General features: G+C 51.0%; 1 protein-coding gene across 1 annotated transcript; it reads left to right on the top strand.

The window, feature by feature from the left end:
• Nucleotides 1-13,562: 13,562 nt before the first annotated feature.
• Nucleotides 13,563-19,089, top strand: LOC123365282 (ly6/PLAUR domain-containing protein 2-like). Its single transcript, XM_045008001.1, has 3 exons — nucleotides 13,563-13,700; nucleotides 17,908-18,027; nucleotides 18,884-19,089. Exons 1-3 carry the CDS (start codon nucleotides 13,649-13,651, stop codon nucleotides 19,087-19,089), a joined length of 378 nt encoding a protein of 125 aa, XP_044863936.1. The 5' UTR covers nucleotides 13,563-13,648.
• Nucleotides 19,090-20,687: the final 1,598 nt, after the last annotated feature.

The following is a 20,687-nucleotide window of genomic DNA, read 5'->3' as shown; positions in this document are numbered from 1 at the left end:
AGCTGAAGTTGCGGACCTTAGATCGAACCACCCCCCCCCCCCAGAGTAGACCAGGCCTAACTTATCAAAGAGAGGTTCTTTTTTTAACCCTCTTACATTTTTGGCCTTCACCACACCCCCTGGTAACAAGTTCCACTGGTTGACTGTGAGTTGTGTGAAAAGTGCTTCCTTGTGTGTTTTTTTAAACCTGCTGCTTATTAATGTCTGTCATAAACAGATAGTTAAGGGTTAAGGTCTGTTTTACCTGTAAAGGGTTAACATGTAGTACCTGGTGACCACCTGACCAGAGGACCAATCAGAGATAAGATTTTTTCAAATCTCTGTGGAGGGAAGCCTTTGTCTGTGTGAGAACTGTTTTTTGGATCTAACAGAGGACAGTCATGTCTCCAAGTTCTCCTGGAGTAGTTTCTACTAATTAATAGTGAGTATTAATTAGAAAGGCGAATTAGTCTTATGATTTGATTTCTATATTTGCAATTGTGTGTTTGCTAAAGGAAATGCTTTATTCCTGTTTGCTGATATTGCTTTTACTGAGAAAAGGGGGAGAGGGGATTCTCTCCAGAGATTGATAAGGTTATACCCTATGAGTGTCCAGCTTGGGCTCATAGAGATTCTGTATTTTCTTTTTATTCTTTAATAAATTCTTTTCTATTAAGTACTTGTTGGTCTTTCCTTGGGTGGATTCTCAGGGAAAGGGGAGGGGGAGGTATCCCTCTGTAGTTGGATCCCGGTATCTCTCCTAGGAAAAGGGAGGGGGGAGGAAGCAGGGGGAATGGTTTGTTTCTCCTGGGTGTGAGAACTCCATGGATTTGGGGCTCTTGGAATCCCCTAGGATTTTGGGGAAGGACTGTGTCTCAATCCACATTTCTTGATTGAGTGGTGGCAGCAAGAAGGAACCCTACCCTAAGGGTTAGGGTGGTGGCAGAATACCTGCGGGTCCCCATCTTTGAACCCACAAGCTCAAAGTGGGGGTGAGATCCCATAGGACATGGTGGCAGAATACATGCGGGTCCCCATCTTTGAACCCACAAGCTCAAAGTGGGGGTGAGATCCCATGACAATGTCATTGGGTGACCTCTCGTTCATGTGTTATATGAAGGGGTAAATAAACTAAATAAAATAAAATAACACTTTCTTAGTTACTTACTCCACACCAGTCACGATTTTATAGACCTCTTAATATGCCCCCTCAGTCATAGACCCATAGAAATGTCGGTCTGGAAGGCACCTCATCAAGTCCAGCTCCCCTGCACTGAGGCAGGACCAAATAAACCTAGACCATCCTTGACAAGTGTTTGTCTTACCTGTTCTTGAAATCCTCCAATGACGGGATGTTCTACAACCTCCCTTGGAAGCCTAGTCTGGAGCTCAACTATCCTTAGAGTCAGGAAAAACGGTCTAATATCTAACCTAACCCCCCCTTGCTGCAGATTAAGCCCTTTACTTCTGGTTCTACCTGCAGTGGACATGGAACACAGTTGATCACTGTCCTCATTATAACAATTATAACAGGCCTTAACACATGTGAAGATTCCCAGTCTCCCCTCTGTCTGCTTTTCTCAAGACTAGTCATCTCTTTTGCAAGCTGAACGGTCCCAGTCTTTTTAATCTCTCATCATATGGAAGCTGTTCCATTCCTCTAATCATTTTGGTTGCCCTTCTCTGCACTTTTTTCCAATTCTAATACAGCATTTTTGAGTTGGAATGACCAGGACGGCACTCAGTATTTCAGGTGTGGGCGTACCATGGATTTATCTAGTGGCATTAGGATTAGTATTGCTGGCTGATTGATTTCCCAGGCTGTTGAATTGATCCACTCCCATTCTATACTCCCCCTCACTCCAAAGTTCACCCATTGGATTGGTTCCATTGCCTGAATCCATAGGCACCCCTATTCTGGCTATTTGCGTCAGCCAGGCAGACGTCACCCTTCCCTGAAGTGGAGATCCTGTTTCTGCCTTGTGGGGAGCGGATCCCCTGGCCCTTGTAGTAAGATGAGGCCCTGAAACATAAACCCATATCAGAGGCCCGCTATGAGGCCTAAGGCCTGAACTAAAGTAATGGTCAAGACTTTGCTAACATAAAGCAAAGTTAAGCTGTGAGCCAGAGGCAGGCCCTGCTCACAGACGCTGGCAAGGAAAGGGCTGATGCTGCAAAAATACACATACCTAAAAGGTCCTGGACACTAGAGACTCCAGAACACTCCGATACTTGCACATTCCACACAGATAACAAGGACAGGGCCAAAGGGGAATATGATGGATAGAGTTGTTTTGTTCGAACCAACATGTACAAGGCGAGAGGCGGCACCTTACTGCGTAGAGGGGTTGTACCTTGCTGCGTAGAGGGGTTGCACCTCAATACGTCAGGAGTGATGCGTAATCTGTTTGTACCTGTGTATAAGAACGCATCCCTGAGTGGACGTCTTTGTCCAGCCTAGGGGGCAGTGGAAAGTCCCGCCACTGACTGAGCCGGTCCATTGCCAGAGAACACATATGTACTAGCTAGCAGCAACTTGGATATCTAATCCGGGGAGCTGGAGACTGTTTCTCTTCGACAGTAAACCTGTCCCGGGTGCCTTTGTGCCTTATCGGAGTCTGCGGTCATTGGAGGTTCTCTCGGGGTCTGCTGTGCCAGCGATCTGCAGAGCCGGGGCAGCACACAGAGGGAACACGCACGCAGCCAACTGAGTCAGAGGCCGCCTCAAACGGCTCCGGCGTCGATGGAAGATGCTCATCCTCGTTGAGGTCCGTGGATCTCGACCAGTCCGGACCCGACCGCACCCCCGCCGGGGCGGGAGTCAACCGAACCCATTGGCCTTTTAAGGTCCTGGTGGGCTGATCGGCCCCGCACTGGCCTCTTTTTCTTTGCGGGCACCGGAGATGGTGATCGGTGCCTCATGGAGGCCGATTTTCTATGTCCCGATTCTCCCTGGTGCCGGGACTTAGAAGTCTTAGACTGGGCCTCCTGACTTGATAGCGGTGCCGGGGTGCTGCGCACCGAGGAAGAGGTGCTGGGCACCCGGTCAGGCAGCTCGGGGTTCGAGTGTGGCCATAAGGCTGCCTCCATCAGGAGCACTTTGAGTCTCTGCTCTCTGTCCTTAAGAGTCCTGAGATGGAATCCCCTGCAGATACTGCACTGGTCTCTTTGGTGGCTCTCTCCAAGGCAACTTAAGCAGGAAGAGTGCGAGTCATTCTTCGGCATAAACCTCCCACAGTCCTTGCAGAGTTTAAACCCTGGGGATCCGGGCATGCCCCAGCGGGGCGACGAGTACATTGGGGGAAAAACTCCCAAACTATTAACTGTCTAACACTAACTCTAAACTATGAGAGAAGGAACAACTATATACACTTAAACAGGACATTGCTATGCTTGCTGTAAGAGTGAGCAAAAGTTCCAGCTAGCCTTCACCTTCGGTAAGAAGAAACTGAGGGGGTGGAGGGTCGGCGAACCACTATATAGAGCGCCATGGAGGCGCCAGTCCAGGGGGTGCCAAGGCCGACCCTATGGACGCTCCTAAGGGAAAATCTTCCGTCTGCCGTGCACACGGCGCGCACACACCTGCTTGGAATGGACATGAACAATCACTCGAAGAAGAACCTTAATTTATTTTGCTTTGGAAGGGAGTTAAACTGTGAAAAAAAGCTATACTTATTCTGGAATAAGTGTGTCCACGTGGTGGAGTTATACCAGTATAACTATAGTGGTTTAGTATACTGCCATCGTCAAACCACTATAATTGGGGATGGAAGGATTAGATTATCAGTAAATGTTGATTTCAACACACACACACACACAACACACACACACAAAGCAACAACATATTTCCATTGATGATAATTGAAACTTGCAGACAGACAAAATAAGAAAAATGCTGCTTGAGAACTTATTAGAGGTTTTGATTTTCAGGATATTTACTGTGTCTATTTTGACCTGGGATGTCGACAACTTGTGTTTTAAAGCTTTAAATTTTTGCATCTCAATGTTTATTGTCATTAAATAATTATTATCTGACCTGCTGCCTGATTTCCTGCAACTGTGAACATTTAAATAGATAAAAATCAGGCAGGAGGGATGCTTAAAAATTAACATGGAAATTATGCATCAAAATTATTTTTAAAAAGGAATTCTGTCAAGCCAAACTATAGTTATACTGGTATAACCCTCCAATGTGGACACACTTATTACAGAATAAGAGTAGCTTATTTCAGGCCTCCGTGATCACCAAATACCTGGTTGTTGTTTTTTCAAGGTTATGAAATCAGCAGTTGATTTAAAGGTGACCTGCAATAGAATTTGCATAAAACAATGGGCTTCTGCCATTTTTGGGGGCTCTTTGTGATTAATAAAGAAGGTTGGAGTAGATTTTGCCCCTCAAAAGCGTTTCATTTTCCCCCTATGCTTATTCTTTTTATGAGAAGTTAAAATCTTGTCTGCCCTGGAAGAGTCTACAGAGAACTTGTGGTCACAAAAGTCAAGAGAATGAAGGTGGAACAAATGAGAGAGGAATAAGGTTTTTTAGTACAATTTCACTACAGCGTTAATTTGAGTGATCTACCCTGGAGCTACTTCAGTCATATTTAGCCTGTCATGAGGGGTCCTGGCCACGCAACAGAATAACAGACCCGGTGTCATAATGCCCTGGGTCCACACTGGCGCTCTACCACCTGGTGTGTTGTGCAGACTTCTGAGGGACGTGATATGGCTTGTAGCTGCACAATGAGCTTCCCCGCTCTATGTATGCTTTTGCAGTGTATTGTGAGAGAACTTGTCTGTCCTTTCTGGGTACCCCAGGCAGACATGAGCCTGAGATATAATATATGGTAACTTTGCAGTGAAGACAAGGCCCTTTTGTTTGACTCTGTTTGCGTCTGTTGGCTCACATTTAACTCTGATGCCTAATGAACATTTGGGAGAAAGGAAGGCTTGGTTAAAGATTCAACCCTTCATTTAAGTTGTGAGCACTCAAGGATCACTGATCTTTTCTGTCCCTCTACACCCACAAAGGGGCTTCTAGGAAAAAACAGGGAGGGAAAGGCATGACATGCCTAAATGTAAATGCAAGCAGTGACACCCAATGCTTAAAGACAAACAAACCACCACCCCTCTCAGGCCTTCTTCATAGATCGGAAAGAAGATCGGGGAAAAAAGCAGATCCTCAATTAAAAAGACATCCTGTGCCGAACCCTTACAGCACATGCACTCTTTGCTGCCTTTGGACTGAGACCATTTGCCTCAACACCGGTGGTGAAATGGCAGAGCCGTTTATGGAAATTCACAGACTCGGGGACGTTCAAAGAGAGCTTTTGTTTCCCTGCCCTTTCTAAGCCTTGTGCAATGAATGGCTCTCCCACTTAGAGGTTTACAGTAGAGGTGAGTTAGTGACATTTCTCAAACTGGGTGTTTTTAATTAAGGTGACCCTAATCAGCTTATGAGTCACAGAAGTTCAGCCTCTGGAGAAGCTGCAGCTTTCATGTTCCCCTCTGCTTGGTGTACTCCAATGAGGGAGAATGCCCAAACCGCACCCCAACGCCATAGCCTAGTCTTCCTGAATGTTAGGAAGACCTCACACGGCTGGCCCGTACCTCTGCAATGAGCTGTGTCAAACCTCCAGCTCTCTCACCCCCAAATCTTGAGAGAATGCCCAGGCTCACTTTACCTGGCATTCTGCTTCCGCATGCTTCAGATGAGAGAGACACTACCCTTGTGCTTTCCTCACAGCTGCACTCTCAGGCCTGGGTAAAGGTAGACCTCTGCGGATACATCTATACCACCCACAGCAGCCAGTCACAGAGCCTGGGGACCTCACACTATGGTGCTAAAAGCAGCGGTGTGGACATTCAGGTGGAGCTCGAGCTCTGAAATCCACCCACCTCCCTAGACTTCAGAGCCCGAGTTCTGGCCTGAGCCGCAGAGTCCACGCAGCTATCCTTAGCACTGTACCGTGAGCCCGAGAATTGCTGCTGCGGGCCGCCGCAGAATGTGTAGATGCACCCAGTGTTGCTCTGCTGCTGCTGAAGCGGGGTGAGAAGGAAACAGGCCACCCACTCCCCTGAAGATAGTTAAGGATATAGCGGGCAGAGGGCCTTTTCAGGTACCCCCTAGAGATGGCTGATGTGGGGAGCAAGCCTGCTGCCTGCCCCAAAAAGATAGGAAGGAATCTACCCCCAAACATTGTGGGGGAGGGAGCATGTGGGCTACAGGGATCCCCAGAAACCATCTCATAAGAATGGCCACACCAGGTCAGCCCAATGGTCCATCCAGCCCAGTATCCTGTCTTCCCACAGTGGCCAAAGGCAGATGTTTCCGAGAGCATGAACAGAACAGAGAAGCATCGAGTGATCCATCCCCTGTCATCCACTCCCAGCTTCTGCCAGTCAGAGTCTTAGGGACAACCAGAGCATGGTGTTGTGTCCTTGACCATCTTGGCTAATAGCCATGGATGGACCTGTCTTCCGTGAACCTACCTAATCCTTTTTTGAATCCATTTATACTTATGGCCTCCACAACATCCACTGGCAATGAGTCCCACAGGCTGACTGTGCAGTGTGTGAAGAAATACTTCCCTCTGTTTGTTTTAAACCTGCTGCCCATTAATTTCATGGGATGACCCCTACTTCCTGTGTTATGGGAAGGGGTAAATAACATTTCTTTATTCACTGTCTCCACACCAGTCACGATTTTATCAACCTCTATCATATCCCCCTCAGCTGTCTCTTTTCCAAGCTGAACAGTCCCAGTCTTTTTAATCTCTCCTCATACAGAAGCTGTTCCATGTCCCTAATCATTTTTGTTGCCCTTCTCTGTACTTATCCCATTTCTAATATCTCTTTTTTGAGATGGCAACCAACACTGTTTGCAGTATTCCAGATGTGGGCATACCGTGGATTTACATAGTGGCATTATGATATTTTCTGTCTTATTATCTATCCCTTTCCTACTGGGTCCTTATATTCTGTTCACTTTTTTTGACTGTTGCTGCACGTTGAGCGGATGTTTTCAGAGAACTATCCACAATGACTCCAAGGTCTCTTTCTTGAGTGGCAACAGGTAATTTAGACCCCATCACTTGGTATGTCTAGTTGGGATTCTGTTTTCCAATGTGCATTACTTTGCCTTTACCAGCACTGAATTTCATCTGCCATTTTCTTGCCCAGTCACCCAGTTTTGAGAGATCCCTTTGTAACTCTTCACAGTCTGCCTTGGACTTGACTATCTTAAGTAATTTTTGTATCATCTGCAAACTTTGCCATCTCACTATTTACCGCTTTTTCCAGATAATTTATGAACATGCTGAAGAGTTCTGGTCCCAGTACAGACTCCTGGGGGACCCTGATATTTACTTCTTTCCGCTCTGAAAACTGGCCATCTCATACTGAACTCGGTGCAAACCAGGCCTTGTTAGGAGACAGTCTGAATCATCTACAGGCTTTGTGGGAGCCTCTTTCCTGAGACAGAGTGAAGCTTTACTTGTCTATCCCTGCCGCATGCCGTTGGACTTCATGCAAGGATGGCTGGGAGAATTTCTCTGGCCTGTGCTACGCGGGAGATCAGGCTGAATGATCACAATGGTCCCACCTGGCCTGTGAATCACAGATTGAACCTGAGTTTTGCCTGGTCTCAGGCTGAATCACCCACTCAGGTTGTCGCCTTCTGCCAGTCACCACACCCAGCATGGAAACACAGCAGGCCGTGTGCTCTGCGCTGACAGGGCCAGCCTCACGGGTGGGTGCTGTGGTCTTGGGGGTGCCGTGGTCAAGAGTCAAGGAGCAGGGTGAGGTGTGAGGCCATGAAAGGGAGCTTGGGGAAATGGGAGAAGGCAGTGGGGTTCAGCAGTGGTGGGGGAGGTGGGCAACCCGGGGAGGCAGTGGAGACCAGGGTGATGGGGGTAATGGGTGAGGGCCTGGGGGAGGCAGCAGGTGCCAGGGGCAATGAGGGGATGGTTGGGGGGCCGGTGGAGGCAGTGGAGACCAGGGCAATGGGGGGAATGGGTGAGGCAGCAGGCGCCAGGGGCAATGAGGGGATGGTTGGGGGGCCGGTGGAGGCAGTGGAGACCAGGGCAATGGGGGGAATGGGTGAGGGCCTGGGGGAGGCAGCAGGCGCAAGGGGCAATGAGGGGATGGTTGGGGGGCCGGTGGAGGCAGTGGAGACCGGGGCGATGGGGGGAATGGGTGGGGAGCCAGAGGAGGCAGCAGGGGCCAGGAGCGATGAGGGGATGGATAGGGAGGTGGTGGGGACCAGGAGTGATGGGGGGGATGGGTGTGGGACAAGGAAGGCAGCGGGTGCCAGGAGCAATGAGGGGATGGGTAGGGAGGTTGTGGGGGGCAGGAGAAATGGGGGGATGGGTGTGGGGCCAGGGAGGCAGTGGGGGTCAGGAGCAATGAAGGGATGGATTTGGAGGTGGTGGGGGCCAGGAGCAATGAGAGGATGGATAAGGAGGTGGTGGGGGTGAGGAGCGATGGGAGGATGGGTGTGGGGCCAGGGAGGCAGCGGGGTGAGGGAGGGGGCAGGGTGGGACACCCGGGCACCACAATACAAATTGGGCCAGGGCCTCATTTTCCCTAAGGCTGTCCCTGTGCGTCGAGCTGGAATGGAACGCAAAGGTTCTAGCTGGAATTCAGCCAAGACACCTGAGATGATCACAACGCTCTCCCGAAAAGAGCCATAAACATCCCAACTGGGCGATCCGCCGACAGGCCCAGGCCCTGTCCCCCAGGCAGCCTCGGGCTCTGGTTGTGAAATCCCAGCCAGTTAGGAAAGAAAAGGAGGGCAGGGAGCGACTGCCTGAGGGAGCTCCCTGACCAGTCCTACCTCCTAACACCTCCCCAAAGGCAGCAAGCTCCAGGTGACCCCCAGATTTCAAGGGGGTTGCTTGGCTTTCAGTCTCCGTTCACTGCACTGAGGTCCAGCCAGCTAAGGCCTGGTAGCTTATTTTCCGTAAAGCACCCTGTTGTTGTCACCCCCAGCTCAGCCGCACCCTGGGTAGCTCGGGCAGGAACGCCAATGCACACAAGCCATGAGCCTCTGCCAGTGTTTTAAACACCGCGGCGTCCGTCCTGACGTGCTGTAGCCAGGGGCTAGGCACAGCTCGCTGAGCCAGTGCTGGTTGTCGAGGTTGGGAGTCCTGCTCCAACACACCCTCTGGTTCAACAACTAGCTCCTGGGAGCCACAGCGTCGGGGGGCGCTGGAACGGCGAGGCCAAGGCCATGGCCCTCCCACTTTTTAAACTGGATGGGCCCGTCCATTTTTCACCACGAGCATGACCACCTGCCCCTCCTCTTCCCCTCTGATGCCCTGCCCCCGGCCAGGCTGGATTGCGGGGAAGAGCGGCCTGGGGAGCCCGGGCAGCTGTGGGAAGCCGCGGACCTGCCACCTGCCCTGGGTGGGGAAAGCCCGAGAGCAGCCCCCAACTCATGTCTCCACCACCTGGCCCCTCTGCCAAGGGCAGATGTAGGTCCGCACCGCCCCAAAGCTGCAGGGTTGCCAACTTTCTAATGCTACAGAACTGAACACCCCTGCCCCACCCCACCCAGCCCCTTCCCCAAGCCCACACCCCTCGCTCCATCCCCCCTCCCTCCATCACTCGCTCTCCCCCCACCCTCACTCATTTTCACTGGGCTGGGACAGGGGGGCAGGGTGCGGGTAGAGGGTGAGGGCTCCGGCTGGGGTGGTTTGGGGTGCAGGGGTTTGGGGTGCAGGAGGGGGTGTGAGGTCCCAGTGGCACTTACTGCGGCTCCCGGAAGCAGATGCCAGGTCCCTGCAGCCCCCAGGTACATGGGTGGCCAGGGCGGCTCCGTGCCTGCTCTCACACCCGCAGGCGCTGCCCCCGCAGCTCTCATTGGTCGCAGTTCCTGTGCGCAACCTATCATGGCTTTAAACGTGGCTTTAGTGGTACCTTGGCCCCCAGGAAATTATCGCCTTGGTTTTGCTAGTGGTTCTTCTAAAACTACCCACCAAGCCTGTTCGGTGAGTTTCATGGAGCTACAATGGACTGAGAGTGGCTTGCAGAAATCTTGTTTACTATCAGTTTTAATATGGCTAACTGTAATTGCATATGTAGAAGAACAAAGAATATTGGCCATACCTACACGATGCGGGATTCTACCCCGGGAAGCAGTGACTCTGGAAAAGATTTGGGGGTTGTGATGGATAGTCAGTTGTGGCCAAAGGAACTAATGCAATCCTTAGATGCAGAAACAGGGGAATTTCAAGTACGAATAGAGAAGCTATTTTAACTCTGTATTTGGCACTGGTGTGACTACTGGAATCCTGTGTCCAGTTCTGATGCCCACAATTTAGAAGGATGTTGATAAATTGCAGAGGGTTCAGAGAAGAGCCATGAGAATGATTAAAGGATTAGAACACGTGTCTTATAGTGATAGACCCAAAGAGTTCAATCTACTTAGCTTAACAAAGAAAAGGTTCGTAAGTGGCTATATAGGGAACAAATATTTAATAACGCGCTCTTTAATCTAGCAGAGAAAGGAGTGACATTATCCAATGGCTGGAAGTTGAAGCAGGAAGAATTCGGACTGGAAATAAGGTGTACGTTTTTGACAGTGAGCGTAATTAACCATTGGAACAATTTGTAAAGGATCATGGTGGATTCTCCATCACTGGCAATTTTAAAATCACGGTTGGGTGGTTTTTTTAAAGAGCTGCGCTAGGAATTCTTTTGGGGAAGTTCTATGTATTATACCTAAGGTCATAGTGTCATACAATCATAGTGTTAGAGAAGGGACTTGATCCCTAACCACCGGACCATCCTTCCTCTCTTTCCCTTTGCCAGTCACCCCCCCCCCCTTCTGATCTCCACTCCTACCTGCTGCTGTAGCTTCAGGCATCTGGTTTAGCTGATCACCATATTTGGTGTGGGGAAGGAATTTTCCTCCAGGGCAGATTGGCAGAGGCCCTGGGGGGTTTTCAAATTCCTCTGCAGCATGGGGCCGGGGTCACTTGCTGGAAGATTCTCTGCACCTTGAAGTCTTTAAACCACGATTTGAGGACTTCAATAACTCAGACATAGGTTAGGGGTTTGATACAGGAGTAGGTGGGTGAGATTCTGTGGCCTACGTTGTGCAGGAGGTCAGACTAGATGATCATAATGGTCCCTTCTGACCTTGAAGTCTATGATTTTATGATCTCCCCATTGAAGCTATTGGGCTGAAGAAACTAATATGGAGAAACAGCCCACCAAGGTACCAAGGGGAGAGACCTACCAAACTCATCTCACCTAAAGCCATGCCTTTCTGGTTCGGTGCAGCTCCGCTGAGCACACAGAAAGTAAGGGCCTGATCCTCAGCAGGGTGAATCCGCATGGGTCTGCTAAAGTAAAGGGAGCAACATTTATTTCCAGCTGAGAAGCCGTCCCTAAAGGTGCAGGCACCTGGGCCCCGCAAAGAGTCAAAGGCACCCCAATATGCACCGTTAAGAGTGGGAGAGCCAGTGACTGCTGCTTTGTGTGGATGCCTAGCAGGCCGTCAGGACATGGGATGAAGGTCCAGAATAGGGTGGCAGGAGAGAGCTGGATGGTAGCAAAACAAGCTGTGGGGAGGCAGCCCATCTCTGGCAGTCAGAGGGGGTGGAATTGGGGAGCCCAGAGTGGAAACCGACTGAAGGTAGCTCAGAAGGATTGTTGGTCAAGCTCCTTTGGTGCTGGTTCACCTCAGGTCCAGATCTGTGATGGGGGGATGAGCGGAGAGCTCATACGCACAAGACAAAGCAGCCATTGTCTCACCCTCTGAGAGAACAGCTGGCCACAACAATGTCCCAGGACGACACCCCCAGTTCTAAGTAAAGCTGGCACACCCTGCTATCTGGTCCATTAGCCAGCGGGCAGGTGACGATGAAGGCCTCTCACCCAGCTGAGCCGTGTGTCCCACACGCCCAGCTTTTGCTCACTCATGTGAAAATGTCTTCGCTGAGCACACAGGGAGGGTGGGGAACACCAAGTCCCAACACAACCCCCAAGATGTTCTGAAGCTCTGCCTCCCATGGCAACCACAGCTTTGCTCCCGGTCACCACAACCGAGCCCAGGAGAGCAGATCTTTAATGCTTCTTCCCTTGTTATTAAAAATGCAATAGATTAACTGTGCGACAGGCTGATTACGTACGAGGCTGGAGCCCAAGGCTGGTAGCTCTTAAACCGTTGGCTGCTGAGACACAACCGTTTCCTATCATTACAATCACTAGCAATAGCGTCATCTTTAAAAACTCTTGGGTTCCCATGGACTTCGAATAGGCCACGGTGCATCTCCTCCACAGTGCCGCTTCTGGGTAAACAGGTAAACAGGCCAGAATCCCAGACATCCCCTGCAGCTTAGCAAATCCCAGAAGACCCTCCTCAGATGGATCCCAAGCAGATCCATCCTCTGGTTGTTGCATTGATGCAGCTCCACCAGTGGGTAGCAGTGGTCGGAGAGCTAGTGTGGACTGTCCCTGTCTTTTCCTCACCACCGTGACCTCTATGATTATTATCCAGGCTTGTTCAGAGCAGGGTGAGCCAGCTGTGCCCTACCACACGAGGGCTTGCACCAGGCAAGGGCGGAGGTGGGGAGGGGTTAGTTTCCTGATAGTGCTTCCTCAAGGGAGGAAGGATGGGCCGGTGGTCAAGGCCCAGGATTGGGAATCAGGTGATTTGAGCTTAATGCTCAGGCCTGTCCTTTTGTTGACCATGCCTCAGTTCCTGCTCTGTAGCCTGTGGGTCGTGCGGAGGGGCCATATCAGGACCTAGACAGTCCTGGAGTGGAAGCCTGGCCTAGTCTGAGAGCAGTGGGGCCTGGAGAAGGGCAGAACGGGCAAAGAAACTCTTCCAGGCCTGGAGGCTGCTGAGGGGAAGAGGAGTTGCCAACCTGTCACTGCTAGGACTGGATTAATGGAGGCCCATGTACAGCGGGCAGGGAAAGAGAGAGCAAAGAACGTCGTCACTTGCATTCCAGGAGCACCTGCCATTGCTCAGGGTGGTACAAACACAGAGTGGCAGGCAGCCTGGCCTCACAGAGCTCCCAGTCTGACAGGGGGAGGGGGCAAGAAGCAGCGTTGCCCCCCCACACACACACACAAATGTACAGAAGGGGAACTGAGACACAGAGAAGCTAAGTGACCCACCCAAGGTCACACAGGAAGTCTGTGGCAGAGCACAGGTCGCCCAAGTCCCAGCCTAGCAGTCTGACAGAGGGACGTCCATGCTCTCGGACTTGCTTCACTTCCCTGGTGCCACTTCACTCCCTGCCGCCCAGAGCTTCTAAAGACAGTTTCATCCAGGGCCATTATCCCTGAGGGGCTCCCAGCTGCCTGAGAAAGCAAAGAGGGTCAGTGAGGGGCATCAGTGTGGCACAAGGAGCTGCCACGAAGAGTCACTCCGATGGGGAGGGTACAACCCCCCCCCAACCAAGGCAAGGATCCCTGACCATAACCCCTCTGTCCTGCTATTTCCAGCCCTGGAGAGCTTCAGGATGTGCAGGGGTGGGGGAGGAAGGGGGCGGGACCCTGCGGCGATGAGATCACTCAAGGAACTTGTTGCACTACAGGTTTGGAGAAGGCTCTGATCAGAACCAGCGGAGGCTGGGAAATCAGCTGCAGAGGGGAAGAGTAGAACAAGCAGCTCTTGCTCTTCCTGGCCGCCCAGGCTGAGGGTCTGCTCAGGATGAAGGCGCTTCTGGCCGTACTGCTGGCTGGCCTTGTGTGCGTGGAGCTAGGTAAGATTGCAGGGGCTCCACCTGGATTATCCGGGGTGCAGTGATTTATCTGTGATGTTCCCAGCGTGCGGCTACGCTGGACAAAGGCTGGACAGCCCAGAGAGAGGGAAGCCGTGTCGTTATGTATTTGACAAATAATCAGGCAAAATGAGAGGAAGGTTTTGGGGAAGGGAAATGGGGGGGCATGTTCCCAGCTGGACAGTTACTGACAGTCGAGAGGGAGGCTCTCCTGCATTGCACTAGGTGCAGGCATTCACACGGGTGTAATGCGACCGCCTCTGGGTGGTGACATCTCACATCCCCTCTATGCTGGTGTAAAGAACTAGCAAGGTAACGGGGCAAGGGAGAATGGGATTCTCCTCTCTGCTCCAGATCCATGACCCACAGCAGAACGGGGAGGGTGAAAGGACTGGGACATGCCGGGAACAGGGGCGGCTCCAGGCCACAGCACGCCAAGCGCATGCTTGGGGCGGCATGCTGCGGAGGGCGCTGTGCCGGTCGCCAGGAGGGCAGCAGGCGGCTCCGGTGGACCTCCCGCAGGCGGGAGGTCCACCAGAGCCGCGGGACCAGCGGACCCTCTGCAAGAACGTCTGCAGGAGGTCCACCGGAGCCGCGGGACCGGCGACCGGCAGAGCGCCCCCCGTGGCATGCCGCCGTGCTTGGGGCTGCGAAATGGCTAGAGCCGCCCCTGGCCGGGAAGGAGGCCGTGGAATAGTAGGCAGGGATCTGACCTAACACATGTGCTCCACCTAGCCTGCCAGCTTGGGCCTTTAAGTGCAGGATGGGTTGCGCTCCACCTGCTATGTGACTGTGGTGGCAGTCCGTAAATCGGGGGGGGCCAGATGATGGGGAGGGATGCGTCCAGAACTCGGATAGTTAATGCTAACACAAATTTTGGAAAAGGTGTTGGCCCATGGGATTCAGCGTGTAAGCCAATCTCTAGCTAGTGGGGTTAGAATGAGACCTTCATGGGGGAGCTGATCCTACACGTACCTTGTATAGCGTTTCCTGGACCTTCCCCTGAAGCATCTGGTTCTGGCTACAGTCAGGGACAGATACTGGCCCCGATGAACCTTGGGAGTGATCCAGTCTTGGTGTGATCCTGTTATATATCCTTGCAGTGTGCAACCCTGGCCATGCTGAGATTTAACAGCCTGCTGGGGGGGGGGGTCTTTTGACATCTCTGCTGTGACTTTAATCTTAATCCAGGAGTCTTTCAAGAGTTAACCGCTTGGGGGTTTTCCTGATCTGCACTGTCCTGCCTTTCCTCCCTACCCCTCGATCCTCTCCATCTGCTGCAGCTAACCCAGCCATCTGCTGAACTTCTTATTTCTATACCACGGGACAGCTTCTCAGCTGGGTTAAATAAGCAGAGCTCCATTTACTTCACCAGAGCTACACCGATTTACCCCAGCTGAAGCTCTACCCCATGTTCTTGTTTCAGCCCCCATCCAGGTAACCTATTCCACATACTTAATTATTTCTCTCTGGGGTGTCAGAATATTGCTTAATATTAAAATACCATAGATGGGGGACATGATACTGACCCATTTTACAGATGGAAAGATTGAGGCACAGAGAGGGAAGAGTGACTTGCCCTAGATCCTGCAGTGAGACAGGGCATGGCTGGGCCCAGAACCGTGATCCCTTGAATCACTCTCGGGTGTGCAGGCCAGAGCATAGCACAGCCCTTTGTATGCCCTTGTTCTGCTTCTCCGTGGGCTCTTTCCTCACCGTTGGACTGTTCCTTAGTTTTGTAACCTTCCCTCGTGCTTCTTTGGTTCCTTCCACTGCCCCCTCTCCCTGGCAATAATGGCCTTTTGCTCCTCTGGGAAGGATTCATTTGCCAAGGAACGTGGGGGCCTGATTCTCTTCTCCTTTAACATGGTGTAAATCGGAAGTAACTCCACTGAAGTCAATGGAGTTACCCTAGTAGAAAACTGGTGTGAGATCCAAATCAGACCCAACCAAAAATTGCCGGCCAGACCATGCCAGCTACACTGATTTATACTCGCTGAGTTCGGATCCCACATGTTAACAACCATCTTTGGGGGGGGGGGGGGAAGGAGATGGAGAACTCTATTTCCCTGCACCACCCTTCGCTTGTTATTATGCAAATAAATCTTTGCAGGTCACCTGGGGTACGTCTATGCTGGAAAAAAAAAAAAAAAGCCACATCAGTGAGTCTCAGAGCCTGGGCCAACTGACTCAGGCTCACACGACTCGCACCTGGGGCTACAATTATCAGTGTAGACATTCCCGCTCGGGTTGGATCTCGGGCTGCAAAACCCAGAGGAGGGGATGGTTCTCAGAGCCCGAGATCCAGCCCAAGGGAGAACATCTACACTGCTGTTTTTAGCCCCGTAGAGCACAGATGTGTCTACACTGCAGTTAAAAATCTGCGGCTGGCCCATGCCAGCTGACTTGGGCTCACGGCGCTCGGGCTACAGGACTGTTGAATTGTAGTGTAGATGTTCCAGCTCGGGCTAAAGCCCGGACTCTAGGACCCTGCGAGGTGGGATCTGGCCCACTGAGCCTAATTTACCACTCCTTGCCACCTTATATTGTCATTCTGACCTGTGCAAAGTAAGTGGAGAGCATCTGCAAATCAAAATGGGACCATTTCATACTCATGCTCAGCTCCCCTTGAAATTCAGTCGGCACTGAATAGCTAATTGCCTTCGGGTCCAAAATGACTACCCTAGGTATGAGGCTGTGGAGAATTGCCCATACAGAGCACCTGGATCCAAGTAGCAGAGGGGTCCCATGTTAGTCTGGATCTGTAAAGCGACAAAAAGTCCTGTGGCACCTTATAGACTAACAGACGTATTGGAGCATGAGCTTTCGTGGGTGAATCTCCCTTCGTCAGACGCATGTAGTGGAAATTTCCAGAGGCAGGTATATTCTTGCCTGCATATTTATACCTGCCTCTGGAAATTTCCACTACATGCGTCTGACGAAGTGGGTAGTCACCCATGAAAGCTCATGCTCCAGTACGTCTGTTAGTCTATAAGGTGCCACAGGACTCAGATTGTTGCTTTCTATGGATCCAAGTAATATATCGTTAGAAACAAAAATCATTTCTTTCTACATTTTCACCAGGAGGTGGCAGTAGAAACATTTGTTGCATTTTAAAACTACCATTAGACTGATGATGTTTATAAAAAGGACAATAGGAAAGAAGGTTTCAACAGGTCAAAGGTCTTGACTGTGCAAGCCGCTGCTCTTCGCATATTACGAAACAACTGTAACATCATCAGCGGTATTATACGGCAATAAAATACCTTGATGGGTGCATGTCCTCACTCTGTCCTCAGTAACTCTGGGGTAAATCTGAAATTCACTGGCCCATATTCTGATCTCAATTACATCAGGGCATTTCACACACACACACACACACACACACACACAACTCAGGCTGAAACAAGTTAGTCTAAAAAACAACTAACTTCTGAGCGGAGAGAACGTGCATAGAAAAATTCATCCCGAGAGGAATTTCTTTTGAGAACCCTCTGAGCAAGTGAAAGGGATCCTTGCCCTGGGTGCTGCAGCAGTTTGTTCCAGAAGACACGCACACACGCGCACACACGCACACACGCTCATGAGAAAACATCCCTTTTGTTCTTCGTTGCTTTTCTTAATCTAAAACCAAAGTCATTTCAGGTGGCTGGAACACGCTTGCTCGTCATGCACTGCCGCACAGCAGCTCCCAGCACTGGCTCTCATGTATATAAACAGGCGTGACAGGAACAAGTGTCTGTACTGCTTGACAAAAATGCTGACCACGCAAGCACCTGATATAACCTCAGAGGTGGCAACTCTACAAGGAAGTAATGAGGATTGCCAGGCAGATGATTCATACTAGATCCCTGCACTTTTCAAGTTGCGGAACCCAAACTAGGAGACTATGGATCTTAGGTCCTTCCAAAATAAAATAATAGCAATAATTAATGAGCCAGCTACAGCTTGGGCTTTTAGCTCAAGTGATAGAGGTTCATGCTTTTAGCTCTGAAGATCTGGGTTCAAATACCACTGCACATGGCTGGTTATCAAGGTACCTGAACCTCTGACTTACAATCTCAACATACCCTGCGGGGGAGGGAATCTGGTGTTCTAAACAGCCATTTAGCACAATTGCAGGTTCTCCAAAGCTGACCAAAAAAAGCAGAGCCACACTCAGTACCTGCTATTTTGTTCCTCTTGACAGCCCAGTCCTTGCGATGCTACACCTGCAAAGAACCGACCGATCTCTCTGCATGCACCTCGGTCAGCAACTGCTCTGAGAACGACACCGCGTGCAGGACAACTGTGCTTTCTGTAGACTCTGGTAAGTCTCATCCGATCACAGCAAATACAGTAAACACGGCAAAGGAAATACATCCCTGATGCAACTTGGTTATAACTTCTCACGCACCCTCTTCTCTCTTTTCCTCCTACCCGCTTCCCCAGCCAGTGTGGCATTGCCCCCTACACTGTCTTTGAGGAACCCAGATGGAGAAGTCCAAATTCAAATTTACAGAAGAAGGAGAATAGTCTATTTAACTCTACCCTAGTGGTAAATCACCAGGATCTGGGCTCTCTCTCCTTACTTTGCTTCATCTACATATCAGGGGATCTTACCTCTCTAGCTTGTGGGGATCGGGACTCCCTTTGTTCATTTTGCTTCACAGAAGCTTTGGCCGGCGCTGGTCGTTTACAAAGGAGAATAACAATGCGCCGGTGCTAATTTTGCAGTAGCGTCTCCTGAACCCTCTGAATTGATAGTCTGCACTGTGCCCTTACTGGAGAAACTAAATACTGTTCATATGGCTGTTCCCCATCATCATATGCAGTGACTTTTCCCTTAATTTACATGGGCATCAGCTCAGAATCAGGCCCCTGGAGAGGATGGAAATACCAGCTGGTGCCTAGGTCTGAATTCCATGTAACTTTGGCACAGTGACTGTGTCTTCACATGCACGTACAGAACAACTAGCACATTGTGAGTACCACCGGATTACAGATACTAACTAAAGCCAATGAGCCTTTTTCCCACTTGCACTCAGGCTCCTTTGAATATAGTTTGTTTACCCTTTTAAGGCCCTTTCAGTGTCAAGTGGCCTTAGCATAAAGGAGAACCTAAATCTATAAACCTCCCTTCACCATTTCTCTCTCCCCGGTTTTTCCTAATCCATCCATTATAGGTTACCCCTTTTTCGGGAACATCACCGTCTCCAAATCCTGTGCTAAGACGTGCACACCCTCCGACCCGGATGGAATCGGGGAGTCCCACCCCAACTCGTGCTGTCACACCGACCTGTGCAATACCGGTGGCGTGCCAGGGCTGACAGCCGATGCCATGGCAATCACAGCTGCCGCTCTCTGGACCCTCCTGAGGGTCATGCAGTAGCGCAGGGGGTCTCAGGCAGAAGTCCCCCTGGCCAAGCTGCCCAACGCGTGGAACCATTAGACACTTGAGGGAGATATTTCTCCAGTTAACTGTGGCTTCTTCGATCGATGCCGGGAATTTAATGGACCATTGGAGATCAAACCCACCCAGCTTTGAAATCCTGGGCAGTGCTCTGCTCCCAGCTGCTAATCAAGGGGACATGTTGCTTCAGCATTGACTACATCCTGCCGCTGCACCCCTCCAGGGATGGGGACATGGAAGAGACGTGGCCGTTCTGCATAGCAGGAGTTGCCAGGCGACAGGGACTGTGGGGGGGTGGGCACTGTTCTGTGCTGGAGGGTGGGGCAAGAACAGGACAGGGCCATGGCAGGCAGGTCAAAGAACTACTCAAACTCAACCCTCAGCTAAAGCCTGTTTTCTTGTGCAGGGGATCCAGCATTTAACCCCAATCCTGCCACATTTGATTCCTTCCTCGCAGCTCCCAAGCACTGCAGTCACCCATCTTCCTGTCCCCTAAATAGCTTAACGTAGCGATTCCCTGTTCTCTGGGGCCGTCAATTTCCACTTCCCATTTTCTCAGCATGCTTTTATTTTGAACCCCAGGAGGCCTGTTTTCAAGTGCTGCTTAGGACAATGAGCGAACGGAGCTTGAGGGCTCATCTGAGAGTTCCTCTAGGCTGCACATCCCACTGCCCAGCTCAAGAGAGAGGCCCCGAGTTGGAAGGGCAGGGGGGGTTGTGCAAATCAGAAACGAGGGCAGTAGCAGAGCTGCAGGTGCAGCTAGTAGGGAACCTGCCTGCCCTTTGCCTGATGTGAACTAGTGGTCTCAGGCCTTTACTTTCAATTGCACTAAAATCCAGACAAGTTCCCAATTGGCTTCAAACACCTGCCTCCACCCCCACCCCCACCCCAAAATAAATAAAAGGGAAATGTATTACTGGGCCACATCCGGTCTTCATAGTCCATTGAAGCATGTCCTCTGCTGAGGATCTGACCCCGCTGAGGATCTGGCCCCCGACTCTTGAGAAATGTTTCTAAGGCACATTTGCCCCAGCTCTGCAGTAAAACTAGATCCAGCGTGACTGGATCCCGTTCAGAAACGGCTTGCCAGGGATTCCTAGCTCTGTCCCGTCTAGGGAGGAGAATTTGAACTGTGCTCCACTCTCATTCCCATGACAAAGACTTTGGCGTGTGAGCCGCCCCGCTGAAACCAACTCGGGGCCTCTCTCCTCACGTAAATCAGGGAAGGAGGTCTGGGCAGCAGGCCCTGAATTCCAGTTATAAATGTTTCACTTTGACCAGCCTTTCCTCTGTGTTACCTTCCCATGTGGGGTAAGATCCAGCTTCGCTCCCATGAACTCCGGCACATGGAAACTGACCAGAAACCTGATGGGCAAGATGTCTGCTCTATCCTCTGCTGCACGCTGCCTCTAGCTGGTCCTTGCCCTCGGCCTGGCTTGGGCCCGTATGTCTGGAGTCCCACAAGGGAGCACAGCACGAGCTTGTGGCGAGGGCAGAGGACTTGCCCTCTCATCATGGCTCTGCCACTGACTCCGTGTGCCACCCTGTTCAAGTCATGGGTTCATTGCTCCGTGCCT

Source organism: Mauremys mutica, chromosome 2 (assembly GCF_020497125.1).
Source record: "Mauremys mutica isolate MM-2020 ecotype Southern chromosome 2, ASM2049712v1, whole genome shotgun sequence".
Classification (NCBI taxonomy): domain Eukaryota; kingdom Metazoa; phylum Chordata; order Testudines; family Geoemydidae; genus Mauremys; species Mauremys mutica.
This window is presented reverse-complemented; position numbering and strand designations above follow the sequence as displayed.